At 40.3% G+C, this 25,083-nt stretch overlaps 2 protein-coding genes across 3 annotated transcripts; both read right to left on the reverse strand.

Annotated features, from left to right (window-relative positions):
* Positions 1-957: 957 nt before the first annotated feature.
* On the reverse strand, positions 958-15,694 carry ical1 (islet cell autoantigen 1-like). 2 transcript variants are annotated; one of them, XM_038716406.1, is made up of 15 exons: positions 15,564-15,693; positions 14,769-14,802; positions 14,305-14,479; positions 9,403-9,475; positions 7,952-8,075; positions 7,609-7,807; positions 7,409-7,534; positions 7,150-7,248; positions 6,584-6,669; positions 6,065-6,114; positions 5,520-5,564; positions 5,133-5,366; positions 3,027-3,323; positions 2,798-2,893; positions 958-1,539 (listed from the first exon to the last, which is right to left on the reverse strand). In XM_038716406.1, exons 2-15 carry the CDS (start codon positions 14,777-14,779, stop codon positions 1,424-1,426), a joined length of 1,731 nt encoding a protein of 576 aa, XP_038572334.1. In that variant the 5' UTR covers positions 14,780-14,802; positions 15,564-15,693; the 3' UTR covers positions 958-1,423. The 2 variants fall into 2 exon arrangements, with proteins under 2 accessions (XP_038572334.1, XP_038572342.1); XM_038716414.1 differs by lacking the exon at positions 5,133-5,366 and having other exon boundaries at positions 15,564-15,694.
* Positions 15,695-16,827: 1,133 nt separating this feature from the next.
* On the reverse strand, positions 16,828-23,639 carry wdr12 (WD repeat domain 12). Its single transcript, XM_038716425.1, has 13 exons — positions 23,479-23,639; positions 23,022-23,116; positions 22,045-22,139; positions 21,754-21,860; positions 21,387-21,502; positions 21,147-21,301; positions 21,011-21,056; positions 20,837-20,922; positions 20,581-20,721; positions 19,214-19,319; positions 18,927-19,059; positions 17,445-17,517; positions 16,828-17,339 (listed from the first exon to the last, which is right to left on the reverse strand). The coding sequence occupies exons 1-13, from the start codon at positions 23,517-23,519 to the stop codon at positions 17,262-17,264; spliced, it is 1,272 nt and encodes a 423-aa protein (XP_038572353.1). The 5' UTR covers positions 23,520-23,639; the 3' UTR covers positions 16,828-17,261.
* Positions 23,640-25,083: the final 1,444 nt, after the last annotated feature.

The following is a 25,083-nucleotide window of genomic DNA, read 5'->3' on the forward strand; positions in this document are numbered from 1 at the left end:
TTAGTGGTTATTAGCAAATGTCAGCATGCCAACATGCTACATTTAGAGAGTTAGTTGATAACTGATGTTAACATTTAGCTCAAGTACAGCCCAAAAGAGCTTTTACCATGTTTTATAATAAAAACTGACATAACAAATTAATTACAATGATTTCCTCGTTGAGTCTAAAAAGATTTAACACTCAAAATGTTATCCTGAGCTGTAGAACTAAAATCTCTGTTGTTCCTTATTACTTTTATCTGAACTCAGTACTTATGTGCATGACAGGATTCTCTATGAACGATTAATATTTCTCCAGTGAACTCAGTGGCCACAAATCAAGCTGTTTTTAATCCATTCCTCTTTACTAAACCCGCTCCAGTTTATGAGGCTTTTAGGAAACGGCCAAGATTAGTTGTCCAGCATAGGTTAACATGGCGATCCACCACTCCAGCTAAAAGTGAGTCAGCATTGTGAAACCAGAAAACCTGTGTAAAGTCCAAAGATAGCTGGATAACCCACTAATCTTGCTTTTTGATACAGACAACTGCTGCTGCTGTTTGTGTGTGCAAATACAGGCTCAGTGACTCAGTCTTATCTCATACATACAACACTATGTCCAACATATATATATATATATACACACACACACACTCTCTCTCTCTCTCTCTCCATTCATATGTGACAACTGGGATGTATGACTCGATTATTTTGACTGATATTGCAACTGCGATATGATTTGCGATACTGAAGAAAATTATAATTTTTACATCATTATTGTCATTTTCATTGGAAAACATGTTTAAATGATTATGGTGCAATTTTTGAAGGGACCTGTAGCAAACAAATAAGTAAGTCTGTAGAACATGATATTTAGACCTTTAACAAAGATTGCGCCTCCTGCGATTTGAAGATTTCTATTAATTGTTCAGTCCAAGTGAAAATCATGTGCTACAATGTATAAAACAACATTAAGTAGTAAATAGACACTAAGCACTCAATTTATTTTACACCCTGGGTCCCTTGTGATGTGTACACACAGCAAACTGACACACACCCAAACAACGCAAACATGAACAGCACACAGGGAAAAACATGCGACGGCGTCCAAAATAAACCCGTAACTCAAACATTCTCTCCGCTTAACAGAAGCTGGAACAACTAATAGCGAAAGGTAACACAAACCCCATGAGGTCTGCTGTGTGCATACGATTCAGTGGCTTCACGTGTAGTGTTAACAGTCATTTATAAAGTTGCAGCTGAGGAGAGCGTTTAACCGTTATCTGGACTGAAAGTGTAAAATAACATAACCAGTGTAACACAATGAGTGTGTTTGCATGTGTGGATATGTAGACACCTCTCCTGCTAACAGAAATACAGGCGCACGTGTGTGCATCAAGGTGTGTTTTTCACTGTTAATGTGTGTTCTTCTTCACACACACCTTTAGGCGTTGAGCAGCTCGTCTGCGGAGCGTCCGATGGCGTCGGGGTTGGAGAGGGGGTCCAGGTCTGCGAACAGGTTGAACCAGGCAGACATGTCTTTGGATCCACTTGGAGTTGCTGCATACACACCCACAAGAAAGTTTAGATTTATGTAAAAGTGTGTCCACATAACTAGCTTTCTCAGAGCATTTAACCACACTGACCTCTTATCCTAACAGACATAAAGACATTTTGATTTTTCATAGTAAGAAAGTCACTAATGACATTAACAATGGCTTGTTCAATCCCAGTAAGTGACAGTGAATAGTTTGTAGTTTATAGTATGGTTTGTCCACCAAAGAGCACTGAAAAGGTTGTTTTTACACTGTTAAATGCATCTTGGTTGCCATTTAACAAGACAAAACATAATGTTATCTGAGTCCCAAATATCAATATTGTCCTTAAAATATAAGTTATAACAGCAACAATATAACAGTATAACTGTATTACAGTATATTGTAATAGTACTGCTCTCAAATTAGGACTGGGCAATAAAACAATGATAATTATCACAATATAATTTTCTTCAATAACAATAAAACCAATGTTTCAATAAATGTTTAATTCATTTGAATCATCAACAAATTAGCACTTAATGTGTCAATTAAGATATTTATTTAGATGGAGAAAGGGACTGAAAAAAGATTTCATCATAATTGTTTTGAATGTTCTGCCTCAGATTTGTGAAGTGATCCAATGTTTGGCATCAAGTGTTTGTTCATGGTTTCTTCAACTTTCACTCAGGAGCAAAAATCAGCCTTTAAAATTTGAAAGAAGTAATGATTTGACATTTATTGTGATAATTATCAATCACTTTAGGACCATATCTGGCTAAATGTGGAGTTGGATTACTAAGTGGGCCCCAGGGGCCCCCCATACAGCCCGCTGTTTATTTATTACATGGCAACTGGTTTGTGGTAATTAGAATAATTGTGACTTTCTCTGGGAATATGTACAACTCAAGCACAGTATCGGCTAACATGGGATTTAACATGGTCTTGTTGTGTCAAAATCTATTTTTAAGACCTACATTCATTTGGATTTAATCAAATTACCACACAACAAAGCTGGGGCTGGGAAATATTCCAGGGATAATGTACACAACAAGTTTACCACAGTGTTTTATAGCCTGGTACTACGACCACCTCCACCAACACAATTTATATAGACTTAACTAAAACTGATCATGAGAAGAGATTGGTTTACCATTTCAGTTAACAATTTCCTGGGATAATCCCTTCACACTGAACATAGATAGTGAGGGACAAGGGGATTAATGGGCATTTTTGCAAAAAACACAAGTACAGACAAGAACGCAGATTAAGAAAAAAGTTACCATGAGCTGCAGAACTTGGAGCCAGCTGAGCTGACTGGTTCTGACCAGGAGGAGGCTGCAGGGGCGGAGCTTGGAACATGGGTGGGGTTGACCAGCCTAAAAGACAAAGCATGTCAAGATGAGTAAAGAAAGACCCTGTTATTTATTATAATGTTTCTATATTACAAAGAGTGATCAGTCAGTGTGCTACAGTGAGCGCCTCCCTCCAGCATAGAGCAGTGTGGCTCACCTGTAGAGCTCAGACTGTGATCCAGCAGCTGGGAGGGCAGGAAGCCTGTGGGGCTGGGCGGGTTTGAGGGTGGACGTGCCGCTGGGCCACTACTTGCTGCCCCTGTGCTCGATGGAGGGACGCTGGGAGGGTCAAAAAGCCCGAAAGCATCCTGCCACTCTCTGCTGAACTCGTCGCTGGCCCCCGGGCCCGGGCTGAGAAGGTCTTTGAGGAAAGCCATGTCGCCCCGTTCGCCATCTTCCTCCTCCAGTCCCGTCTCAGCCGGGTGGGGTGAACCATCTGAGAGCAGACACCCATCTAGAGGGAAGAGAGAAAGACAGGAGGGTGGCTTTATAAGACCTGAAGCAAATACCTCACAGTTGATTCTGAAAGGGCCAGATGTGCCTCCGCACCAGTTAGAGGCAGACGAGGATCTAAGCAGAGATGCAGATAGTTACAAAGCCAAAAGGAAAAAAGAGGGATGAAATTACAAATTTAAACCCGCAACTTGCTACTGAGGGTTACAACTCGCTAAAGTTAAGACTTGTCTATTAAGAACATCCTGTATTCTCCATATCGGAAAGCTACTTTTAAATTGCACATAAAGAACACAATTTTGTGTCTGTCTGAAATGTGTTGGAAGAGAAAAGTGACATGTCTTTTCATCTGATCACACAGCAATATGACTTTGTAACTTAGACTACCTTTTAAATTTTGCTGAAATTTTATGGAAGGCATTTGTCGGGAAGAAGGCTCTTTAAGCTCCCAGCCTCTAGACTGGTGGAAAATGTGCAGTGGCATTAAAGTTAAAGAATAAACCCTTTTTCACAGCAGACCTGTGAGACTCAGGTGCAACTAATGACATCAACAGCTGCAAAGCACTGCAGCAATTGCAGGATCGGAGCCGTTGTTAGCATTGTTACTTCCACCTGTGCTTCACCTGCCGTGAGGGGAGTGAATTTCATTACAGAAGAATAAAGAAACAATTGTTCTGATACTGGAGGCCATCAAGATTCTGGTTAACAAGAGTTATTCAGAATGACATCTTAAGTACATGATGGGCCTACTTTTTCTGACAGGGAAATCAGTTAAATCCTACATATCATGAAGCCTATTTTGCTCTCAAATTCATTGTCAATATAGTGCCAGTCTTTTGTCATTTGTCTGTCAAAACTGGCAAAGTTTAACTGGAGAAGAAATATTTATGTCACTTGGGCTCCACTCACAACATACATAGGATAATAATTATGTTTGTTATTTTACGGCTTATTCTATATTGACTTATCTTCCCTTTGTAATATATTGTATTTGTAGTGGCCTGTATATTTGGACCATAGGAACTGTATTTCCCGCATATACTTGCATGACAAATGCACAGGTGATTTTAAGCTGTGGGATTTCCCCTTAGCTAAACATTTGCTCTGATGAAAGTCTAGAGGAAGAACACTTGGCTTTGACAGCAAGTTTTCTTTTCTCTGTATAAATGTGTTGATCTTCTCAAAAGGACAGTTGTCCTTCAACCTGCCTGTTATGCCTTCAAACAAATAACACAGAACTGATGGTTTTCCCATGGTCAGAAATAACCTGGGTGCTACACATTGTACACAATTACAGGGGAAACGAAATGTTTAAGCGACTTTAAAAAATGGATTTACTTAACTCTTCCAGCAAAATAGCCTCTTTCTGCAATTACATATAAATTGGATTAAATGTGCAAAAGTTCCTAATTTCCACACACCATATACATATTCACATAGTTAATCAAGAGGACACTCCTTCAGGGATGTTTGTCCAGTCCTTGATTACAAACAATTACTGTACAGACAGAAAATGTTGAACTATTCCTTTATGCAATGGGTTTTACATCCAGCTGCCCTAATAGCATGGTAAATGGTACGTAAAGGCCCAGAATATCACAAAAGAGAAGCTGATGTTTGACTGTTCATCCTACATAACTACATTGCAACAGCCAGGCAGACTGAATCCAGATCCAATGTGCAAAAGGAAGCAGAGTTGAACTCCAGGAGAGGTGGATTTGTGCCACATTCAAGCAAAGATGGGAAAGTGGAGAAGGCAGTTAGAGATAAATCACAGGTAGAAGAAAGAGGAGACAGCCAGCCAGTTTACCCGTGGCAGGCAGCTGTGAGAGGTTGGACTGGAGGCTTCCAAAGCCCCAGGACACATTCGGGTCGCCACCCTGAAGAGGAGGCAGGAGCTGAGGCTGGAGAGGGATGTTTGTCGAGGCTGGGAGCGGTGACTGTGGCCGATCACCGGCCATGAGCATCAGGTCGTCATCAGAGCACGCTGACAGTCCTCTGAGGCTGTGCAGGGTTCGAGTGGGTATGGTTGTGTTTTGGTGCACTGAGAGCAAAGGATTATAAAGCCAACAGGCGTCCGGTCCACAGTCAGCAACAGCAAGTCCAATGCACACATCTGTACTGTACACACAAGTCTTGGCTATAGAAAAAAAAACAACAATAGTCTCTGTAGGGGTTCACACACAGAAAAACTCACCGCTGTCACTGGTCTGCCTCTGTCCATCACTGCTGTGGGCGGGGTCTGGAGAGGAGGGCACATCAAAAACAGTAGAGTAACACTGACATTAAAGCTAATATACAGCCCAAATACCACAAGCACTGACACCCTTAGTGTAATTAAGTGTATTTATATTCTACATAAATGGCTAAACACACAAGGAGACACATCAATTAAATTTTTGCCTGACAGCAGAAAATAAACTTTTAACTTGATTTCAGTGTATGTTTCTAAATAAAGCCGTGAAAGTAGTCTTACCTCACTCTACTAAATGCTCTTTTAATTATGCTGCTCAATTATAATGCTGCTTGGTGAAGTTTGATATGCCCAATCAAGCCCAACTTGATTTGTGTTTCACACAAATTGCAATGAATGAACAAGTAACATTGATGTGAACAGACAGAAAGTTTCATTTTGAGGAAAACCATTTCTTGAAAGTGCTTTGCTAGCTTGCTTTTATGCATCTTTTCCTGTCTGTTAATCCCTGAAAAACTATGTTTCAGCCTACAGGGGGCAGCACATACCTGTGTCAGAGGCACTTCCTGATGGCTTGTCCTCATCCAAGGACACCAGACTGAGGAAGGAGGGAGGGAGGAGCGGAAAAAAATGAAAAAGTGCCTTATCTAGCTGGTGAGACACAGTTTTGCTATTTTTAGCGATGCAGGAGCCTCTACTTTATTTGGAGCTGCTGTTAAAAAACTGCAGTGTCAGGTTGACTATTCTAAAGCCAAGAACTACCACACATACACACACTTACTTGTGAGTAAACACGGGCATGACATTGGCCTCATGTTTGATGAAGACATAGCTGAGGTGGTTGTATGCAAACATACAAACAAAGGACAGAGCAGAAAGCGAGGTGAAAATGTGTGTGTGTGTGTGTGTGTTAATGATGACAGGGCAGAGAGCCGAGAGTAGTGGCATGAAAACAGAGCCAGATAGTATGATAGACTTTTTGTGTATGTGAACACACATCAGGCCACATTTGATTCATTATTGATAGAAGATTTTTCAGGTAACCTAAAACAATTTTCTTCTTTCACCTGTCTGTGTTGCTCTGTAGAGCCTTCTCCTTCTTATCTTCTTGTTCCTGTGTGTCTGTTATTTGCTCCAGCGGGTCTCGCAGGTCCTGTAGGAGGGAAGTATACAGTTAAATGTAATATTAAGGCACATGTATTAATAGATAAAACAGGTGAAAGAAGTTGGACCTCTTGTTGTTGCTTTCCGCCTGGGATTGACCATTTGTTTCTCTTAAACTGACAGAGCAGTCTCACAGGTACTCAACTGAAAAGTCTGTCTGATTTATATAACAAACAGTTGTTAAAGAAAACAGAATCCATCCCCATTCACCTAGAGTTTCAGACCCTGTTTCCAAGACCAACTAGCCAAAACGAACAGGTACAAACACTCGACTATTTTATTTCTTACTCCAATAGTAAAAGGTAATATCACCACCACCCGACCACGGTGGCAAATATTGCCTTTAACTTAGTTGTACTAAAACCTAGAGTGCACTTATGTACTGTGTTTTTACTTCTCCATTTGATATCTGTGTGTTCTTACTGTTTTATCCAGCTGCAAAACAAATTACAAAGCTTGACTTTGGTACCTTCAGTGTGGTGAACTGGTATGGTACATGTCCTTGGAAGGCCTCGTGGATTCCCGACATGGCGTGGGCCGTCTTCTCCCAGAACTGCAACAGAGTGGTCTGCCGTGACAGGAACAAAAGAAATGTTAAAGAAATGACACAGACCGGATAGACAAACAAGCAGGTAGACAGATCAAGGTACATGCTACATCATGTGCATTAACATTGGCTAATAGAGACACAATATTTATATTAATATTTGGTATAGAGACAAACATACCTGGTAGGTACAGAGGGAGTGGGAGAGCATGTTGCAGCGGCTCGCTCCCAGCATGTCAACCTTCTGACACACATCGTTCTTCAGCTTCTCAAACTGGCTCTTTGTCCCTCTGACCTGGGCTTGGACCTAACAACAGAGACAATGAAAAACATACACACATACTTGATCCCTTGACACACGCAAAACAAGCGTCCTCCTACCTTGCGAAACTTTTCCAGCTGTTTGTAGGTGTCTGGGTCCAGCTCTTGGGAGACGTCTTTCATCCAGAGCAGAGCTCCTCTGTACTCTGTGCGGGCCTTCTCCATACGACTGACTGTCAGTAGAGTGTCGGTGATGGCGCGCCGCCTGAACGTCTCCACCTCCTGGTACAAGCGGTGCAGTGGCGGGCAAAGTGCCATCCTGTGGAAAAAGCAACGTTGCAGTAGGAGGATTTTGGGAAATAAAATCAGAACATCTTAATATTTCTCAAAATTAAAAAAGCATGCACTGCACAGTCATCCCTTCAACGCATAAGCATCGGTCTCATTATTTTCTGCCGCTGACCTCTGCTTGGCGGAGGTGCACAGGGCCTTGCTGGTGGCGTCCATCATGTTGCCAGCCTTTGTGCGATCGTGTTCAGCTTGGAAGCGTAGGAACAGGCCGAGCTCATTCTCCTCCTGAGACAAGCCTAGGTGAAAGGGCTCAAGATTTAAGTATACATGAAGGAGAACATGGAAAAATAAATAAGCAATTCACTTTTGAGACTAGTGAGTGAGTGAGTGAGTGATGTAGTTTCACAGTTCATTCCTCATACCATGAATGTGGTGGTAAGGATACCAGGGCGCCGTTTCAAATGAAGGCCAAGATGATCGTAAAATCCCTCTCACCAACTATCTTAGCCTCATATGATGCTTTTGGGAAACGCTTCTTAAGGTTAAGAGAGGGGATGTCTCAAAAACATCATGTTTCTTTGATGTTTTTATTGTGTTCATTTAATTTCATCTTTAAAGTCCTTAACTTTATCATGACCGCTGATGTGCTCTGTTCAGTCATGTTTTGAGTGATGTTTAAATTAGAAAACAAGAAAATAAACTAATACACGCACCCACAAAATAAATAAATTAACCGTGTGCTGCGATTGACAGTTTGTGACAACTATTTAGAAAGCAGAGTCGTGGAAACAGAGAGACAAAAGTAATGGATAAATAGTGAAAAAGTGGTAATTGCCTACTGAAAAAATGAAAAGAAAAATTCCAATATGTCTTTGTCTTGGATAAAAAAAAAGAAAAGTCCCACTTTTGTATAATAAACTGTATTATGTGTCTTGTGTAATATCCAGTTTATACTCATGACATGACAACACATTTAAAGCATGAAAGATGATGTGGCTAAAGGTAGCACATCAGACCAAACAGCTTGTGCCCCACTGGTTTAAAGTAAAGGATCTTTATCTACATCCTTATATATTAATCTCTTGTGGCTGAAATGCCACAATTCTGATCTTCTGTTTTTTCAGTTTCCACATCTTCTCTTTTCAGTTTGTGCTGATAGTCATTTCCTTATTTTGGTCTCTTACAAAAATTATGACAGAACCTCATCCACAGTTAAATCTGTACATAAAAGGACAGTAACCGCTGAATTTGAGGTTTAATACATGTTGAACAGAGAATAATAAGAATCTTAATCCTAGGAAAAGGACATAGGGCAAACCTTGCCGCCAAGTATGTGTCCTTGTGCCATAACCTGAGGGACAGCGAGAGACTCAGTGAAGTGTTTATTGTATGGCATATTAAATCTTGTTTGTAGTTAATGTTCTCTCTGTGTTACAGAGAGAGGGTAAATTGTTCAAAGCTCACTTCCACCCAGTAACAAAAGTGAAATGTAATGAAGAGTAAATATATTATAAACCAAAGCAGCTGCTGAACAAACAGGTCTGAAATGAACACCTCTTGTTGTCAGTGCAGAGATATCATGTAATAGGTCTGGTGAAATGTGCTAGCTTGACTGTCACTCACGTGTGATCCTGTGCTGGTACTTCTCGATCACCTTCAGCAGCTCCGTGCACGTGGACTGAACCGAGCGGAAAAACTGCAGAGACAAACAAGCCCCATTAAAATACTTCACACAGAAAACGTGTTACTATGACAGTTTCATCCTCAAAACAAAACTGTTTTAAAGCAATATGCAGTGTTGAGATTTCTGCGGCATGATGTCTGTCCCTCTGCTTCAGTGACGCTGCACTCCAACCTCTAAATCTGTAAACAACATATTTTTCTGTCTCTTGCTTTCTGTCTGGCAGTCGGCCGGCTACTTCCATCTGGTGGACAACAGTGACTGAAAGATGAGCGTGTGTCGCAGCAAAACAGATTTCAAGGCCACTCCAGTGCTGCTCCCAGATAGAAAGCTATGACCGAAGGATGAAGGGGTCACCTCGACTTTTAGAGCCTGCTAGAGATGACAGTATGGCGCATTATGCTCGTGAAGAGTGTGTGTGTTGTGAGGACAGATCATAGAATCAAGTCGGGTCATCAGGAAGAATCTGCATTAGACACTTTTTTCCACAGCAGACATTTTGACTTAGTAGTAGGAAAAGCACAGGTGTTATTTATAACATTAACCATGACTACACACAGTGTGACAGCCTGGCAACAAAGCCAGGACTAGTGATATTTAGAGAGCAGAATCAGAATCAATTGTACATTTTCACATACGAGGAATTTGCCTTGGTATAAATTGGTGCTTACAGTACACATGAACATAAATAGAAATATATAAAAAGGAGGAGATCGACAAAATGTACAAGTATACAAAAATTACAATAATACTATAATACAGTGCAAGGGCTAAAGCAATGTCATGTATAATTCCATGCAGCGTACAATGTAATGTACATGTTATCTTGCCTGCCTGGAACTTGCTGCTTTAGATGGAAGCTATATTAATGAATGAAATGGAAACAGAGCATTACTGGTGTTTAATGGTGCTTTCCAAAAGACCAAAAGCGAAGTGAGCGTTGTGGGCGGCGCGTTTAAATTGAGGAGAGTGTTGGTCAGAAGTGACGTCATTCAGCTGCATTATTCTCTATAGTATAACAAAATATATTTAATTAGTTTTAGATTAGATCTGCTGTCATTGAGGATGATTATATCGGCCTCCTGAGTGCAGGTAATGGCTGATACCGATTATCCCAAAATGTTAGATCTCAGCCTAATGGCTACCCTATTACTAGCCAGGACCCTGAAACTGAAGCAGCTATGTGGAATTCAGCCATCATTCATTTTATTTTCTTTTTTTTTTTTTTTTTTTTACACCTGTGCTTTTTTGTACTGTTGCACGTCAAAATTATAAATGTCTATATTCTAGTCAGTATAGAGTTACAGGAAATAGTCAGACACTGTTACATGATACCAAAACTTGCAACAAAACTATTAGTGCCCTCAGTAATGATGTCATATCAGCGTAGACAAACCCTTACATCCCTATTTTTAATCTTTTCACCTGATGGTCTTCTGAACCAGGGACAACTACATTTTCACTTCACAAGAACCTCTGAGCATTAGGGGAACCTTCCACTTTACGTCTCTGACAAAACTTGATTGTAGCCGGTAAATATCTCCTCTAACAGCCACTGAGAATGTGACTACAAAAGATCCTCTTGTTCAACAAACAATGGGCAGCTAACATTGTTCATATTTCCAGTTGTTTGCTCCTCTGCCCACATAAAGCTCTCGTATGCCTTGTGTGATTGTTAGCGTCCTGCTAGCTTAGCTTAGCTTAGCTAGAACACATTAAGCTCCCCAAACATCTTGATCGCCCCCGGTTGGCTTTCCGCAGTATAGGTCATAAACCCCGTTCCCTCCGTGTTAGCGGATAGGACACTGGCCAAACTAAACTAACTGCTAGTTTCTCCAACATTACCTACCCCAGCTTTAAGCCTTAACCTTAATATTAAACCATGACTGCAGTTTTAACTTAAACTTCAGATCCAATGACTCCTATGGCCATTTATTTATACAGGGTACAGCAGCTAGTTTTGACTAAGCCACAGGTTTAAACCACAGCAGTAGGGTTAAAAGAGTACCCCATCGATTTTGCATTGCACCACTATAACAATCAGTCAAAATGGATGGATCACAATCGATGCAGCAGTGTCAAAAACTGGCACCTACTACACCCACAAACCCGTCTTAAGCCTTACACCGCCGCTAAGCTGATGACACAGCAACAGCCCCCATCAAACTTTATTCAGTGGAAAAAAAGAAGAATAGTGCTGCCTGCTTCTTTGCCCTGCACCCAGACTTAAGAGGCTGCGAGAGTGCAGAGGGAGGAGGTGACCTGAACATGTGCAGTTACTGATTAACTGTATAATAAACAGTCAGTCTAGTCTGGCTCAGCAGTGGCCGCACACCTGTCAGTGTCAGAGCTGTGCACAGGTCAGCGCTCCTGCACAGCACGACTCGGCTTTTAATGTTTATTTGTGAGATGAGCAATACTGGCCGATCCATCAACATCACGGTTATGGAAAGGCAACTGGTCTGTCTGAGTCACAGCAATATGGGCAGGGGGGGAAAACAGAGACAGGCGGAATGAAACATCCACGTCTGCGTTTGGGCGGTACATGCACACATCGCTACTTTAAGTTTTGTCCCTCTAATTGAGATTTTCCTGTGTCATTGTCAAAGTTTCCACCATTATATAGACAAAGAAAAAGACACGATTAAAAGAGAAGGATATAATCAAATAATGATTCAATACTGGATGAAATAAACATTTGTTCTTGTGCTTGAAAAATATGTAACAGATATTGCCAAAATCAGATCTGATGTTTCATTCAAGTAGCTCAGAGGGCAAAAGCAGCTGAGATGAAATCTGAACATGCACTGAGCCAATGTCGTGATAATAACCCGATAAAATTTGGTTAGCTGTGAGGCCGCTGTCCAGGATCTGCTCCAAATCTAATCCTCCCTGGTGGTTTTAGTGCTCTGCTGGTCCGCAGATGGCTCAAAGTTAAGATGAAATTTGTAGACAGATCTGCTCTTCCAAAATCTGTTCTTTGTAAAGTGTGGGCTCTTTTTCTTCTGCCTTGCCATTCATCCATCGACACTTTCCACTTCTATCCTGACTTTCTGTCTTAGCCGAGGACGAATGGAGGGACAATGAGGACAGAAGATCTTGTTCCTGAGCAAACAAAAGCCTCACAGTGCGTCTCTAGCAGCTCTGAAACTCTACCGTGCCCCCCCCCTCTCACAGGGCCGGACAGTCTGGCACAGCTAAATGCCAGCCAGTTTTAAGCCTATCCAAGCTGTCTGCTCTCATTCGTGAGAAATGACTAAGAGGCAGAGGGACAAACCGTACCCTGTTGACATCATTTTCACAGCTGTGATGTGGTGCGAGCCATCTCAGTTATAATTAGTGGTTAAATCTAGACAGCAAGAAAAGATCTGACAATGGACGCCTTGCGCCAACACACTGTTGATAAAAAATAAAACTCTCTTTGTATTCATTCTACAGCCACATAATCCTTTACAGAGACACTCACATCTGGTAAACAATATCTACTTGTTATAGTTTACAACAGTGGAAAAAACAGCAGTTACAAGGTGTTACAGGTATGAATGTGTGATGAGATATGATGTTTTCACTGAGTGAGCTAATCAAACTAAGAGTCCATGTTTCTAATGGCTGCACCATACAATCAAATGGAAATATTCTATATATCTTGTGCATCATTTGAGACACATTTTGGCAACCCCACAAGAATATAAAATAAAATTCCATGGGTTTCTACAAAATTTGACTGCAGAGCAGGGGTTTGTACTGACTTAAGCACCAATGGATCCCTGACTTCAACCTCAGAAAGTACCCATTATTAAAACTCCGTCTGTGGTTGTTTTGTTGTTAGCAGCTCCACCAAAGAGTCATTTCAAATTATCAAACATTTCACAAAAGAGCAAAGATTGGATAAAAGCTCATAAAGTGATTTTACATGTGTGTATCAGACCTTAGTTTTGTCTTCTTTCCTCTCCCTTTAATCATCTCATGACACCTCAGATTTTCCTTTGGGGGGCCCCGACCACTTGGTTTGAGAACCACTGAACTAAACCTCCTAAATGTATATAAAAGTAGTTCAAACTAGCTCCACCTCGAGCAACTACAACAGTAAAATACTCCTTACATATCGAAGCATCAGTACTAACAATTTAATAACGTTGTACAGAATAATATATCAGTCACAGGGGACATTTTACTGCACACTGAGAATTTTTACTTTTGATATTTCAAGTACATTTTGCTGATAATACTTCTGTCCTTTGAATGCAGGACTTTATTTTTACATTATTTCATGGTGCTTTTGTTGAAGTAATAGATCTGAGTATTTGATTATAACAGGCCAACAGTATGGCAGGCCTTGCAGATGTAGCAGGGACAATGTGAGCCACAATTTGTCTCTTTCTGAATGAAATTTGACTGACAATCTCCCACAAAGTTTGGTACACAAGTGCTAGGTTAGAGGATGGGATATGCTTTTCCATCACAAGATGCACAGTGAGTCACACAAGAAATAAGGATCTATGTGAAGCATTTAGCACCATTATTAGTTTAATGCTGTGCTTTCAACTGAGGCAGTGGTTTTAGCAGAAAATAATACTCCTGCAGTTATGAACGAGAGAGGAGAAACCCAACATGGTTCCATGGGAAAGACATAATGGGCACTGGTGATAGGAAGAACTCGGAGATGATGACACAATGGCAGAGGGAGTCTTTACAGGAAAACATCTTTGATTTAAAGAACATTTACATGACTCGTTTTCACCTGTCCAGTGGATTACAGTATGTTTGGTATTAAGTATTGGTGGAATAAGAGGTAAAGTAAAAACACAGCTTGTGTTGTTGCAGCTCCTGCTGAACGCTCCTACCTCAAGCTTGGCATCCAGATCAGCATCAGAGGCCACAACGTACTCGTCCTCCTTCTTGCCCGTGGCTTTGATGAGGACCTGTTTGGTCTTCCAGAACTTCTTCTGCATGCGAGCCATCACCGAGCTGTCCTCGCCGAGCAGAGCCCGGCCGCCGCTCAGCATGTCCCCTGCAAACCTGTGGCCACGGGCGACGGCTTATTTTACCTGACTGTACAGTTGTGCTTATAACAACAGTGTTTTACATTTATTCATTTAGCTGATGCTTTTATCCAAAGCGACTTACAATAGCTATGAATGTCAGAGGTCACACGCCTCTGTGGCAACTAGGGGTTAAGTGTCTTGCTCAGTGACACACCGGTGTCTCATAGTGGATTCGAACCACTAAAAGCATGTGTCTTATCCACTGCCCCACCACCACTCATCATCATAATATTACATTTTTTGAAAATGAGATGTACACATACCCATCCATCATTGAGTATCAGCCTTTTTTCTGATCTGAAAAACAGAGGAAGATAAGAATAAAAGCATGATGGCATAAAAGCATAAAGTAAAATGGTAACTGGTGTCAATTATTGCACACCTGGTTTCATATTTCCTTGTTTAGGGTCCAAGACTGCAGACTTTGTTAGCTTGATGACATGGAAACTGAATGACTGTCTAATGTAAGTGGGAGAGACAATGCTGGTCTCTGCATCCAACAATGAACGGAGTAACAGAAAAAAAAAATGAACTGCTGCGGTACAACCAAGGCAAAACAGATGACAGCTGTTCACCAGTGAAATGTAATCGACTTATGGGTCATCATAGAAAGTTATCTGTGGCTGAATCAAACCTTTTCGGTTGCTAAAGGCTAAAAACGCTAATCTAATATGGTTCTTGGAGCTGGGATCAGACACCTGCGACTTCAAGGAGTCAAGAGAGCTGAGAGCCAGCTGGCTGCTGTCGAGCAGGTGTTCAGTTACAAGACATGCTAACTTACCTTCATGACACGGGAGAAAAGAAAAAGCTAAGCCAAAGTGTAACTCTAACATTTATTACTACTTTGAATAAATGCACGACAAGGTATAAAAGTAACGTTAGAAGAAACATAACGTTAGTCGAGAAAACGCCAGTTGAAGAAGCTAGCAGCAGTTTAGCTAATAGCAGCCAACAGTAACGCCTTGTGAATATCCAGCTAGCTAAGCGACAAGGCGATTAAACAAGTCCGTTACTTAATGTTATGGTTATATAATGTATTACAGTCATTATGCCTTTACCTTGCTTGTAGTTTTGTTCAGCAGCCCGAGCATCTATGCAGCGCAGCTCGGCTAGCCTCCTCTCCCGATGGCCGTCATCATCTGAGTCAGAGAAACAGGATATGCAAAGTAGCTGCGCCGCCGTTTGGACACCAGGTGGGGGCGCTGCCGTTCACACCGAAGATCGTCTATTAAAACAGAAGACGGGGAGCCATTCTGCAAAAGTGGACTTCACATGTTCATTCATTTACCAGTTGACTATTTTTCTGAAAAACATTCAGTGTGTTGCAGGTGTCTAGATCAGAAGAAAACATGGATGATGATTCGATTACAACAGTGTGAATACTGCTGTCCTTTGTTTTTCTGAATTCAGGTTAATTCTTCTAGAGTTTAAGAAAGCAACATTATCCCTTTTTTTTTAATCTAACGTGGGACTGGTTATCCCACTACGATGCCGAAGTTAACTTCAGATTCGATAGGTAAGGGGAAAGTGAAGGGAAACTCAGGTGCAGATCAAAAATCACTGTGCCCAGAGCTATCAAATGTCATATAGAGGCAAAATGTTCTTTAAAACATAGTTTCTGATTTGTGAAACCTTTGTTTTATTTGTGAAAATGAAACAACAACAACACAACATATACAAACACCAACATATAAATCGCCCTGGTTTCATTTTCACAAATAAAATAAAGGTTTCACAAATATGTTGTTTCACAAATCTGAAAATATGTTTTAAGGAAACTTTAGCCTTTCTGTAATAATCTAGTCCAGATTTGACAGCTCTTGGCATTGTGGTTTTTATCTGGACCTGGTCTAATGTGGTCTCCATGTAAAACAACCCCAACAAGATATAAATCACCCTTTTTTTTCAATTTTCACAAATAAAATAAAGGTTTCCCAAATCTCAAAATGTGGTTTAAAGAAGGTTCAGCCTTTCTGTAATAATGTAGTCCAGCTATTGGCATAATGGTTTTTGATCTGGACCTGAGTTTATAATACAATAAGAACAACCAGAGTGATAGCTCTGAGTTTAACCTCCTCTCTGGTCAAACCAGTCTGAGAAGGAAAAAGTCCCACAAGACACATTTTTTCCTTTTGCCAGCCAAAAACACGAGGAAGTTGATTATGTACAACACTTGCAAATTGTAATTGCAAAATGTCAAATGTATCAGACCTTTACAAACAATAATAATTTGTTACTTTCCTAATACAACGGTTTAATTACTTCCACCATCAATAGTCTAATTAGCCAACCTGGAGGTAAGGAAAAAATAAAAAACACCAATGAAAATCTAATGCATTACTTTAATATGTTGAACTTTTTCATTATATCACTGTTCTGTTTTTCTTTCACCCTTACATTGCCTTACGATTGGTTATAAAACTATGAACCAGTCCAAATATCACATATTTACTACCAAGCACTACTGAATGAAATATTAAATAAAAGTGACATTTTAGGAGACAAAAGTAATTTATAATGTTTTCTTGGTTTACAGGCAAACAAAGACAATCCATAAGAAAAATTGTAAAATTTGATGGTTGGATAAAAATAAATCAGATGCAGCAACGAACAAAGCAAGCAAAGTTTTGTACAGTACAAAATTCACAATCACTGCTGTTTTCTTCTGCCTGTCACAACACTGATACGTCTGTCCAATCTGTGCGTCTGTGGTGATAGACGTAGTGGATCTGTGCAGCCCATGCTGGCTGCTGAGCCTACGCCCCCGCATCTGTCTGACAGGCCGAGTATCTGTAGGTGTAGAGCTTGTTATCTGCACCTCCACTTAACATTAGCTGAAAAAAAAAAACAGATAAAAGAAGAAAGTTATATACTGATTTTGTGGCGGAAACACTGAATATTATTTGCTTTGGGATTCTATTTGTGGAAAACAGTCTTACCCCGCTTTCTGTCCAATCCACACAAAACACTTTGTCCTCGTGGGCCGCCAGGTCATACAGAGGAGCCTTACAGCTGGGAGACACAACAGCAACATTTAAACTTTATTTACCTCATAGGTTTATTACACAGTACCAACAACTGACTGGTTCAAGCTGAGGATTTGATTTAGTATATGTGAGCATAAGAAAAACGACACCAAAGTTTTATAAACTGCCACAGAACTTAATTCTGACAAAGACAGGAAGCTTGTTCCAGACAGAGGCACCTCTAGCAGAAAGCTGTTTGCTCTCACACGTGTGAAATGAACAGGATGTCCTGCTCTGCAAGTCTGAGAGACCTTTTGTTCATGGTGTTACAGGATGGATACTGACCCAGCTCATGCCCTCATTAGCTACTGAACATTAAATTAAAGTCTGAATTGTCTTGCTGCAGCTAAAAATACAGAATAACTATGATTTATTCAGTACAAAGGCAAGTTGGACAAATGGTCGGAGTAAACCAGACATCAACTTTCATCAGATAAGAAAAACATGCCTTCTGCTTTATGACGATACATTTTTTAGCTAATCCAATCCAGTTTATTTAGTTTAAGCAGTGAGAGATTTTTCTCAAAACAAAAGAAACACTTAATTTTTTAGTTTATCTGAAAAATTATTATTTTGGACAGTGCTGAATACTGCATTAGATGTCTACGGAGCAGGACCTGACCTAGTGAGCCTATTTTTGCCTGTTCGTTGCAGAGAGAAATGCATAACAAACATTATTAACAATTAACCAATTTATTTAGGCTACTGATTGTTTGATCTCCAATATTTTCCACAAGATTTTATTTTTATAGACATTTTACTGATCTAAGTGAGGTAAATACTGGAAAACCTACAATATAATAACACAAAAGCCATTTCACACCTGTTCTCACATGAATATTTAAATGAAAAAAAAAGATCTTTGAGGAGAATGATCAAAAAACATAACTGATGTTACATTTTTCTAATTGTCAACAAACCCACTGAAAATACCACAACCAAAAATGAATTATGTTGTGTGGATCCAAAAAACACACTGATGAGCTGCACTGATGAGCTGCACTGTTGCACTGCGTGACATGTTCCTTCATCACCATGGACACACACTGTAGTTTACTATGACTCAATCCCATAAACATCGTCCTGCTGCCAGAAAAATTCTCTAGAGCACCAAATGTGGATTCATCTGCCACTTAATTTAGTCCCCAACAAATGTTTCCTCCTGTAAAAACTACAGTGGCCAGAATTTAGGAAGCTACTGAGCATTTTTAAAAATGAATGTAAACACTTACGAAAAGAACTTACGTTTACGTGATATGTTTGTCAGTGTGGGTCTTTCTAAAAGATTAGTTGACAATAACAGAAATAAAAAATATCCTCCCAATGAGAATATGTTACTGACCTCTAAACATAAATATCAACCAGTATACACTGTGAAATATGTGCTTCACAAACCTTCTAGTGTCCCACAGTTTGACCAGGTTGTCAAGGGAACCGGAGACCAGCTGGTGCTCGTGTGCCGGCGCCCACTTCACAGCGGTGACCCAGCCAGTGTGGGAGGTCAGAGACAGCAGCACCAGCGACCCGTCTGGAGGGGAGGGGAGGTGTTTAGAACCGTGAAGAGGAAAAGCGAGGAAACAGAGTGAAAGTGCTAACACAGCAGCGATTGTGTCTTTTTAGGAGAGGCAGACAAAATGATCTTGGACATTAAGACATCTGTGGTATTTAGCGCTCAGCCGTACCTTTGGTGCGAGGGTCCCACAGTCTGATGTGTCTGTCAGTGCTGCCTGAGGCCAGCCGTCGACACAGAGGCGAGTAGGAAATGCAGTTAAACACTTTACTGCCCGTCTGTGGAAAGGACAAAAGACGCCAGTTTATAATGGGAAATGCCAAATAAATTTCAAAATGTTATCAGGTTTGAAAGTATGTTTTAAAGAAAAAGGTTTTCTGTGACAATAAAACGTCACTGCTTGGAGGAACACAAAAGCATTTAAAAGGAGGCAGTGTGGATGCTTAAAACAGCCATGATGTTCACCAACAGTATATGAAGTGCAGTAGAGGATGTCAGAGGTTCTTCACCCCCCCCCCAAAAAAAACAATTAACTGAAAATCGTAGTCTAATAAAAAATTATTATACACGGCTATTAAAATCACTACTAGTAATTCACGAGTGTCGAGAGTTTGGCTGGAAGAGTCAAACCTCAGATCAAAAGGTAGACAGATAAAGACCCAGCAATCATGTTGAAGGTTGTGTGGCAACCAAGAGGCCAAACACACTTTTTCTGGAGCTGCACTAAACTAAGGCCTTATTGGAATAACGTGAATCCAATTATTAAAGAGACCATAGGATATGCTGTTTGTAACAACTGTGTTGTGATGTACCTGAACACTGAGGAGGTCATACAAAAAAGAGACATATCTGGCAAAAGTCCTGCTTATAGCCAGCAAAAAAAAAAGCTACAACAAGAAACTGGTATAACGTTGAACCTCCCAGGAGGAAACAATAATTTGAGATTGTCCACGATATATCTTAATAATGGAGAAAGGAGACAACTGGGAGAAATGGTCCATCAAGTACTTTAATAGTTGAGCTATGGCATGACTGATGTTGAGGTTTCTGTTTATCTTGGTTCAGTGTTATGTTGATGGATGCGTTGTGTGCCGAAGAGGCTTTGTCCAAAACTGAAAATGCAATATAGATTCACAAATAGAAGCCTCATACTATGGATAAACATAGTATTTGCAGATTTCCTACAAAGAGCACTGTGCCTTACCGCCTTATGTTTCAATTATATTCTACTATCGTTTTAGACGAATATTGAGTGTAAATAAAAATATAGATTACATTTTTCTCATGCTGCTGGGAATTAAAATGTAGGCTTCTAATTGTAAATTCACCAATAAAACTTAACCCACGGCCTGTTATAATAAAAAAAACAGATATGTGGCTCTGTTGTATGTAAGTGTCCCAGTAAGCCATGACAACGTGACAGGGAGCCAGCATGAAAAACACCACCACCATGAAACCACAAACAAAAACATCTGTCTGCTACTGTGAAGTCATCCAATTTGAATTGGTTCAGGTTTTGACCAACTGCTCGTTTCTCACCAGTGTAGTCTTCATTGCTCCCGTCTCGACGTCCCACATGCGGATGGTGTGGTCCCATGATGCACTGCAAACTTCCTCACTGTCGAACCACAGGACAGAAGACACCGCCTCGTTGTGTCCAGATAACGTCATCAGGGGCGTCTGTGTCCATGTGAGACAATGTGATCTCTTATAAATCCCTTTACATTCAAAATGCTTGACTAATACATCAGCTTATAAATCATCAGGTTAGCCATATTCCCTATAAATCACTTACCCTGGTGAGGCCAAGCTGTTGAGTCTTCTGTTTCTTCCTCGGCCTGTCAGCAGGCTCTTCAACCTCGTCTGCCTCATCTGTGGGCACTGACAGCGCAGGGAAAAGGAGCTAGCTTGTTAAATTGTTTTGTATTCAGTGATGCTTAGGACGCAATCAATAATTCTGGAAACCTACCTGCAGACCAAATCTTCAACATTTTGTCCCAGGAGCCACTGCAGAACTGTATGGGAGCAACACAAATGCTTTCACTGACAAATAGCAACTGTGAAAGCCCTTGAATTTGCAATAAGCACTATCCATCACTCTTTACCTTTGAGCCAGTGGGGTCTGTGGAAACAGTGTCAACACTCCCTGTGTGTCCCCGACAGCAGTGTCTGGCTTTCACCTTGTTCCTCTCGGAGTTCCACTCCCACAGCAGGATGTTTTGGTCCAGAGAGGCGGTCAGAAGCAGAGAGGTCAGACCATCTGAAGAGATACGTTGGCAGAGTCTTTTAAGAAAGGTTCTCATTGTTATTATTAAAGTGACTGTCTGACATTCTGCCCTGCTCACCTCTTTTGACCCAGGCTACATCTTTCACCACATCTGTGTGTCCAGCCACTGTCAACACTGCCTTGCCCTCTACAGACCAGATCCTGGCTGTCTTGTCATACGACCCTGTTAGGATCCTGCAAAAAATAGAAAAGTAAGAAAACCAGGAGATTATAGTATATTTAAAACACAAATTTATTCAGATTACAGCCTGTCGTTGTATAGTTTTTCCACCAGAGGGCACTCTGCAACACGTTTGGAACAAACCACAACGCTGTACTATTTACAAAAAAGAAAGTTTATTTTTAAATTGCTATGACCGAAAGGCCATTAGAAAATGTAAATGCAATACAAAACAAATGAAAAAGTCTGTTGTCTGTTATCTTACCATTCAGCATCTGCATCTACAGAGCTAATCCAGTCATCGTGCATCATACACTCCTCGGGCTCTGGGGCTGTGATCCGCTCTACATACTCTATCTCCACCACGTCTTCCTGAAGCACAGACATACGCACTGATGACCAGATATCAAATCACGTGTTCCCATTTGTCCCTCTTAGGCTTCCCACAAGATAAGGCAGTGAATGCTGAAACAAGCTTTACACAAAATGTCTGTACCATAAGTATAACAGGAACACAGCATTTACACTCAGGTTTAAGCATGGAGGCTGGTCATACCGTCGATATGTCTTCTGCCTCCATATGAGTGGCCAGCGACGATCGCAGGAACTGACCCTTGACCAGGAAGTCGAAATCCACTTTGCTGTGAGAAGCTGCGGAAACAAAAGACAAAATATGCGTTCAAGATGTTACGAGTATTTTTAAGCACTGGGATTTTGTCAGCCATATGACATAATTTAAGCTGAGTATAAACAATAGAAATCTGTGTATATAGTAAAACTTGTTATTAATGTATGGAAAGCCGTTTTAACATTTATTACTTAAAACTTACCAGTAGCTATTTAAAAGCTACTAGTACTTATTTATTAGTCACTAATAACTATTCACATTTTACTAGTGACAATTGATTAGATACTAGAACTTAATATTCAGTTACTAATAACTATTTTTTAGTTACTAGTAACTGCACACTGCATTGAAGTCTATTGCAGTTCAGTTACTAGTTACTAGTTACCATTTCCATTTTGCTAGTGTCTATTATTTAGCTACTAATAATAGATACCAGTAAAATGGAATTAGGTACTAGTAACCATTTTCACTTTACTAGTATCTATTATTTAGCTATTAGTGCTTTCTTTTGTTAATAGTAATATTTTCTTTCTTACTAGTAAAAATAAAAAAGTTACTAATGCCATTTGGAATAGTTACTAATGACTGATGAGTAGGTACTAGTATCTAAATAACAGATACTAGTAAAAGGTTACTAGTAACTATTCAATAAGTTACTAGTAACTAATGAATAGATGATATCTGAATTGCAGAGACCCATAGATTTCAATGACAAAAATGTGCAGTTAGTTAATAGTAACTGAGAAATTAAGTTCTAGTATGTCATCAATTCTTACTGCTAGAGCAGGGGAACAGTGGCTAATAAATAAATACTTTTAGCTTTTAAATAGCGACTACTAAGTTTTAAGGAATAAATGTTAAAACGTCTTGACATATTTAATGCTTAAAATTAAATGTGAGTTTACCATTTTTAGCTTCCAGTAGCATGTTGATGACATTACTGAGGTCCTGCACTTCAGAGTTAGCAGGGATGGAGAATGGGACATCATCCACAACATACCTACAAAGAAAGGCCTTCGGTTTGTACCATAGTTTACACATCCACACACACATTTCGCATATGTACATATATATTAAGACACCAAATGACACAGATGCAGCAGGACAGCAGCCAGTCACATCTTTGGATTGTTAGCAATAGCTAGCTAAATCAATATGCGCTACAAACTGTTGGTGGATAACTACAATTAGAAGCTTAGGCAGAATTTACAGAACACATTCATGGCTCAAAGGCGGAGAAGTGCCTCACAATAATGTCGTACTGTTTACTGTAAGTTACAGCTAGATACCCAGACGGCTAACGTTAGCTGCTCCTGTCGTTTTTTAGTTATATTTAATTGGTTTAAGGGAATAAGAGCTCACCTTTTGTTCTCCGTGAAGAACCTCGCTTGTAACTGCGACATTTTTAGCTATGTATTCCTCTTACAGACGACTAAGTTAGCTATATGAATCTAAGCTATGGCTAAGTTGTTCATCTGCTCCTTCACAACACATCTGACGCGCATGTAGTCGTGCCATGTGGTATCAGAGTCAGGCAACTCAGCAGAGCACAGATGAAGCCAATCGATGATATGGATCTGTGCTCCTCCAGTAATGCCTGCCCTGTGACTGCGACATTAAAATACGCCATTAAAAGTATATGTATTCTATTAAACACCACTAAATTATTATTAGAAAATCTACTGTATTGAGTATCAAATACTCAATATGTAGAGATGCAGAGCTATGTTTATGCTATTACATATTATATTACTCGCTTCTTATTTCTGATGCAGTAGTACTGTACACAGCATTTTATTGTTAATTGGTCATGGTGGAGCACATTTGAACTATTTTACACTATTGGGTTGTTTAGTCCATAATATTGCTTGTTTTGTAGGCCTATGTAAAATCTGCATCTTTAAAGTTACTATTAAGCTGTCAAATATTCCATAAGACTTCAGTTAAAAGCCTGGTCCTATTTAGACACCTGTGCTATTTACTGACCTGTTGTGGCTTCACGTTTTGACAAATAAACGCAGGTCAATTAGAAGCCTGGTCGGGTACTATTAATTGAAGTTTTAGGTTACAGTCTCAAATTTGTAATTAAGTACAATACTTTAAAAGTACTAAATTACATTCCACGTATTGGTAATCTAATTGAACACTGGAAAAAGTTGTTGCCGCCCATCTCCAGGACCACCTCAAACATAACAACCTTTTTGAATAATTCCAGTCGGCTTTTCTGCTCTGCACACAGCACAGAAACAGCCTTGGTTAGAGTCACAAACGACCTACGAATGGCAACTGATGCTGGCTTAGCAAAAAGAAAGAAAGAAGTACCCTACAGCAGGCCGATTAGCTCAGATGGTTAGAGCGTGGTGCTAATGACACCAAGGTCATGAGTTCAACCCCATACTGGCCAGACAACTCGACGTCAGAATCAGAAGGAGCTTTGTTGCCAAGTACCTTCTTACACATACAAGGAATTTGCTTTGGTGTTGAGGTGCTACATACAGCTGACATAAATAGATGTAGAAATATGTAATAAACAAATGCAAGTTATATATGAAGAATAGAGAAAAATAATACAACTGACAATATAAAAAAATGGAACAACAACCACTTACAATTAACAACAAATATTTGTGGCGAGAGGTTTTGGTCCTGATGGACCGCAGCCTCTTGCCAGAGGGGAGAGTCTGAAACAGTTTGTGACCGGGATGGGAGGCGTCAGCTGCTGCAGTCTTTCCTGCTCGCCTCAGAGTCCTGGAGGCGTGCAGGTCCTGAAGCGATGCAAGATTGCAGTCAATCACCTTCTCTGCAGAGCGAATGATACGCTGCAGCCTGCCCTTGCCCCGGGAGTGGGTCTATGATGGATTTAAGGTGGGACAACACAAGGCGCTCCAAAGACTTCATCACCACAGAGGTCAGGGCGACGGGTCTGTAGTCGTTTAGTCCCGTGGTCCTTGGTTTTTTGGGGACAGG

The sequence above is a fragment of the Micropterus salmoides genome, unplaced genomic scaffold, assembly GCF_014851395.1.
Source record: "Micropterus salmoides isolate LMB-PRFRI ecotype aquatic unplaced genomic scaffold, ASM1485139v1 Ms_hic_scaffold_1, whole genome shotgun sequence".
NCBI lineage: Eukaryota > Metazoa > Chordata > Actinopteri > Centrarchiformes > Centrarchidae > Micropterus > Micropterus salmoides.

What these genes read in the sequence shown, in the direction of transcription:
- ical1 (XM_038716406.1), bottom strand. An exon ending in TGCACCTCCGCCAAGCAGAG is followed by an intron (nt 7,808 to 7,951) that starts GTCAGCGGCAGA and finishes CTTTTTCCACAG; the next exon opens with GATGGCACTTTGCCCGCCAC. An exon ending in AGCTGGAAAAGTTTCGCAAG is followed by an intron (nt 7,535 to 7,608) that starts GTAGGAGGACGC and finishes CTCTGTTGTTAG; the next exon opens with GTCCAAGCCCAGGTCAGAGG.
- wdr12 (XM_038716425.1), bottom strand. Translation starts at nt 23,519, where the DNA reads ATGTCGCAGTTACAAGCGAGGTTCTTCACGGAGAACAAAAG. An exon ending in TTCTTCACGGAGAACAAAAG is followed by an intron (nt 23,117 to 23,478) that starts GTGAGCTCTTAT and finishes CTTTCTTTGTAG; the next exon opens with GTATGTTGTGGATGATGTCC. An exon ending in CAGACCCCACTGGCTCAAAG is followed by an intron (nt 21,057 to 21,146) that starts GTAAAGAGTGAT and finishes GCTCCCATACAG; the next exon opens with TTCTGCAGTGGCTCCTGGGA.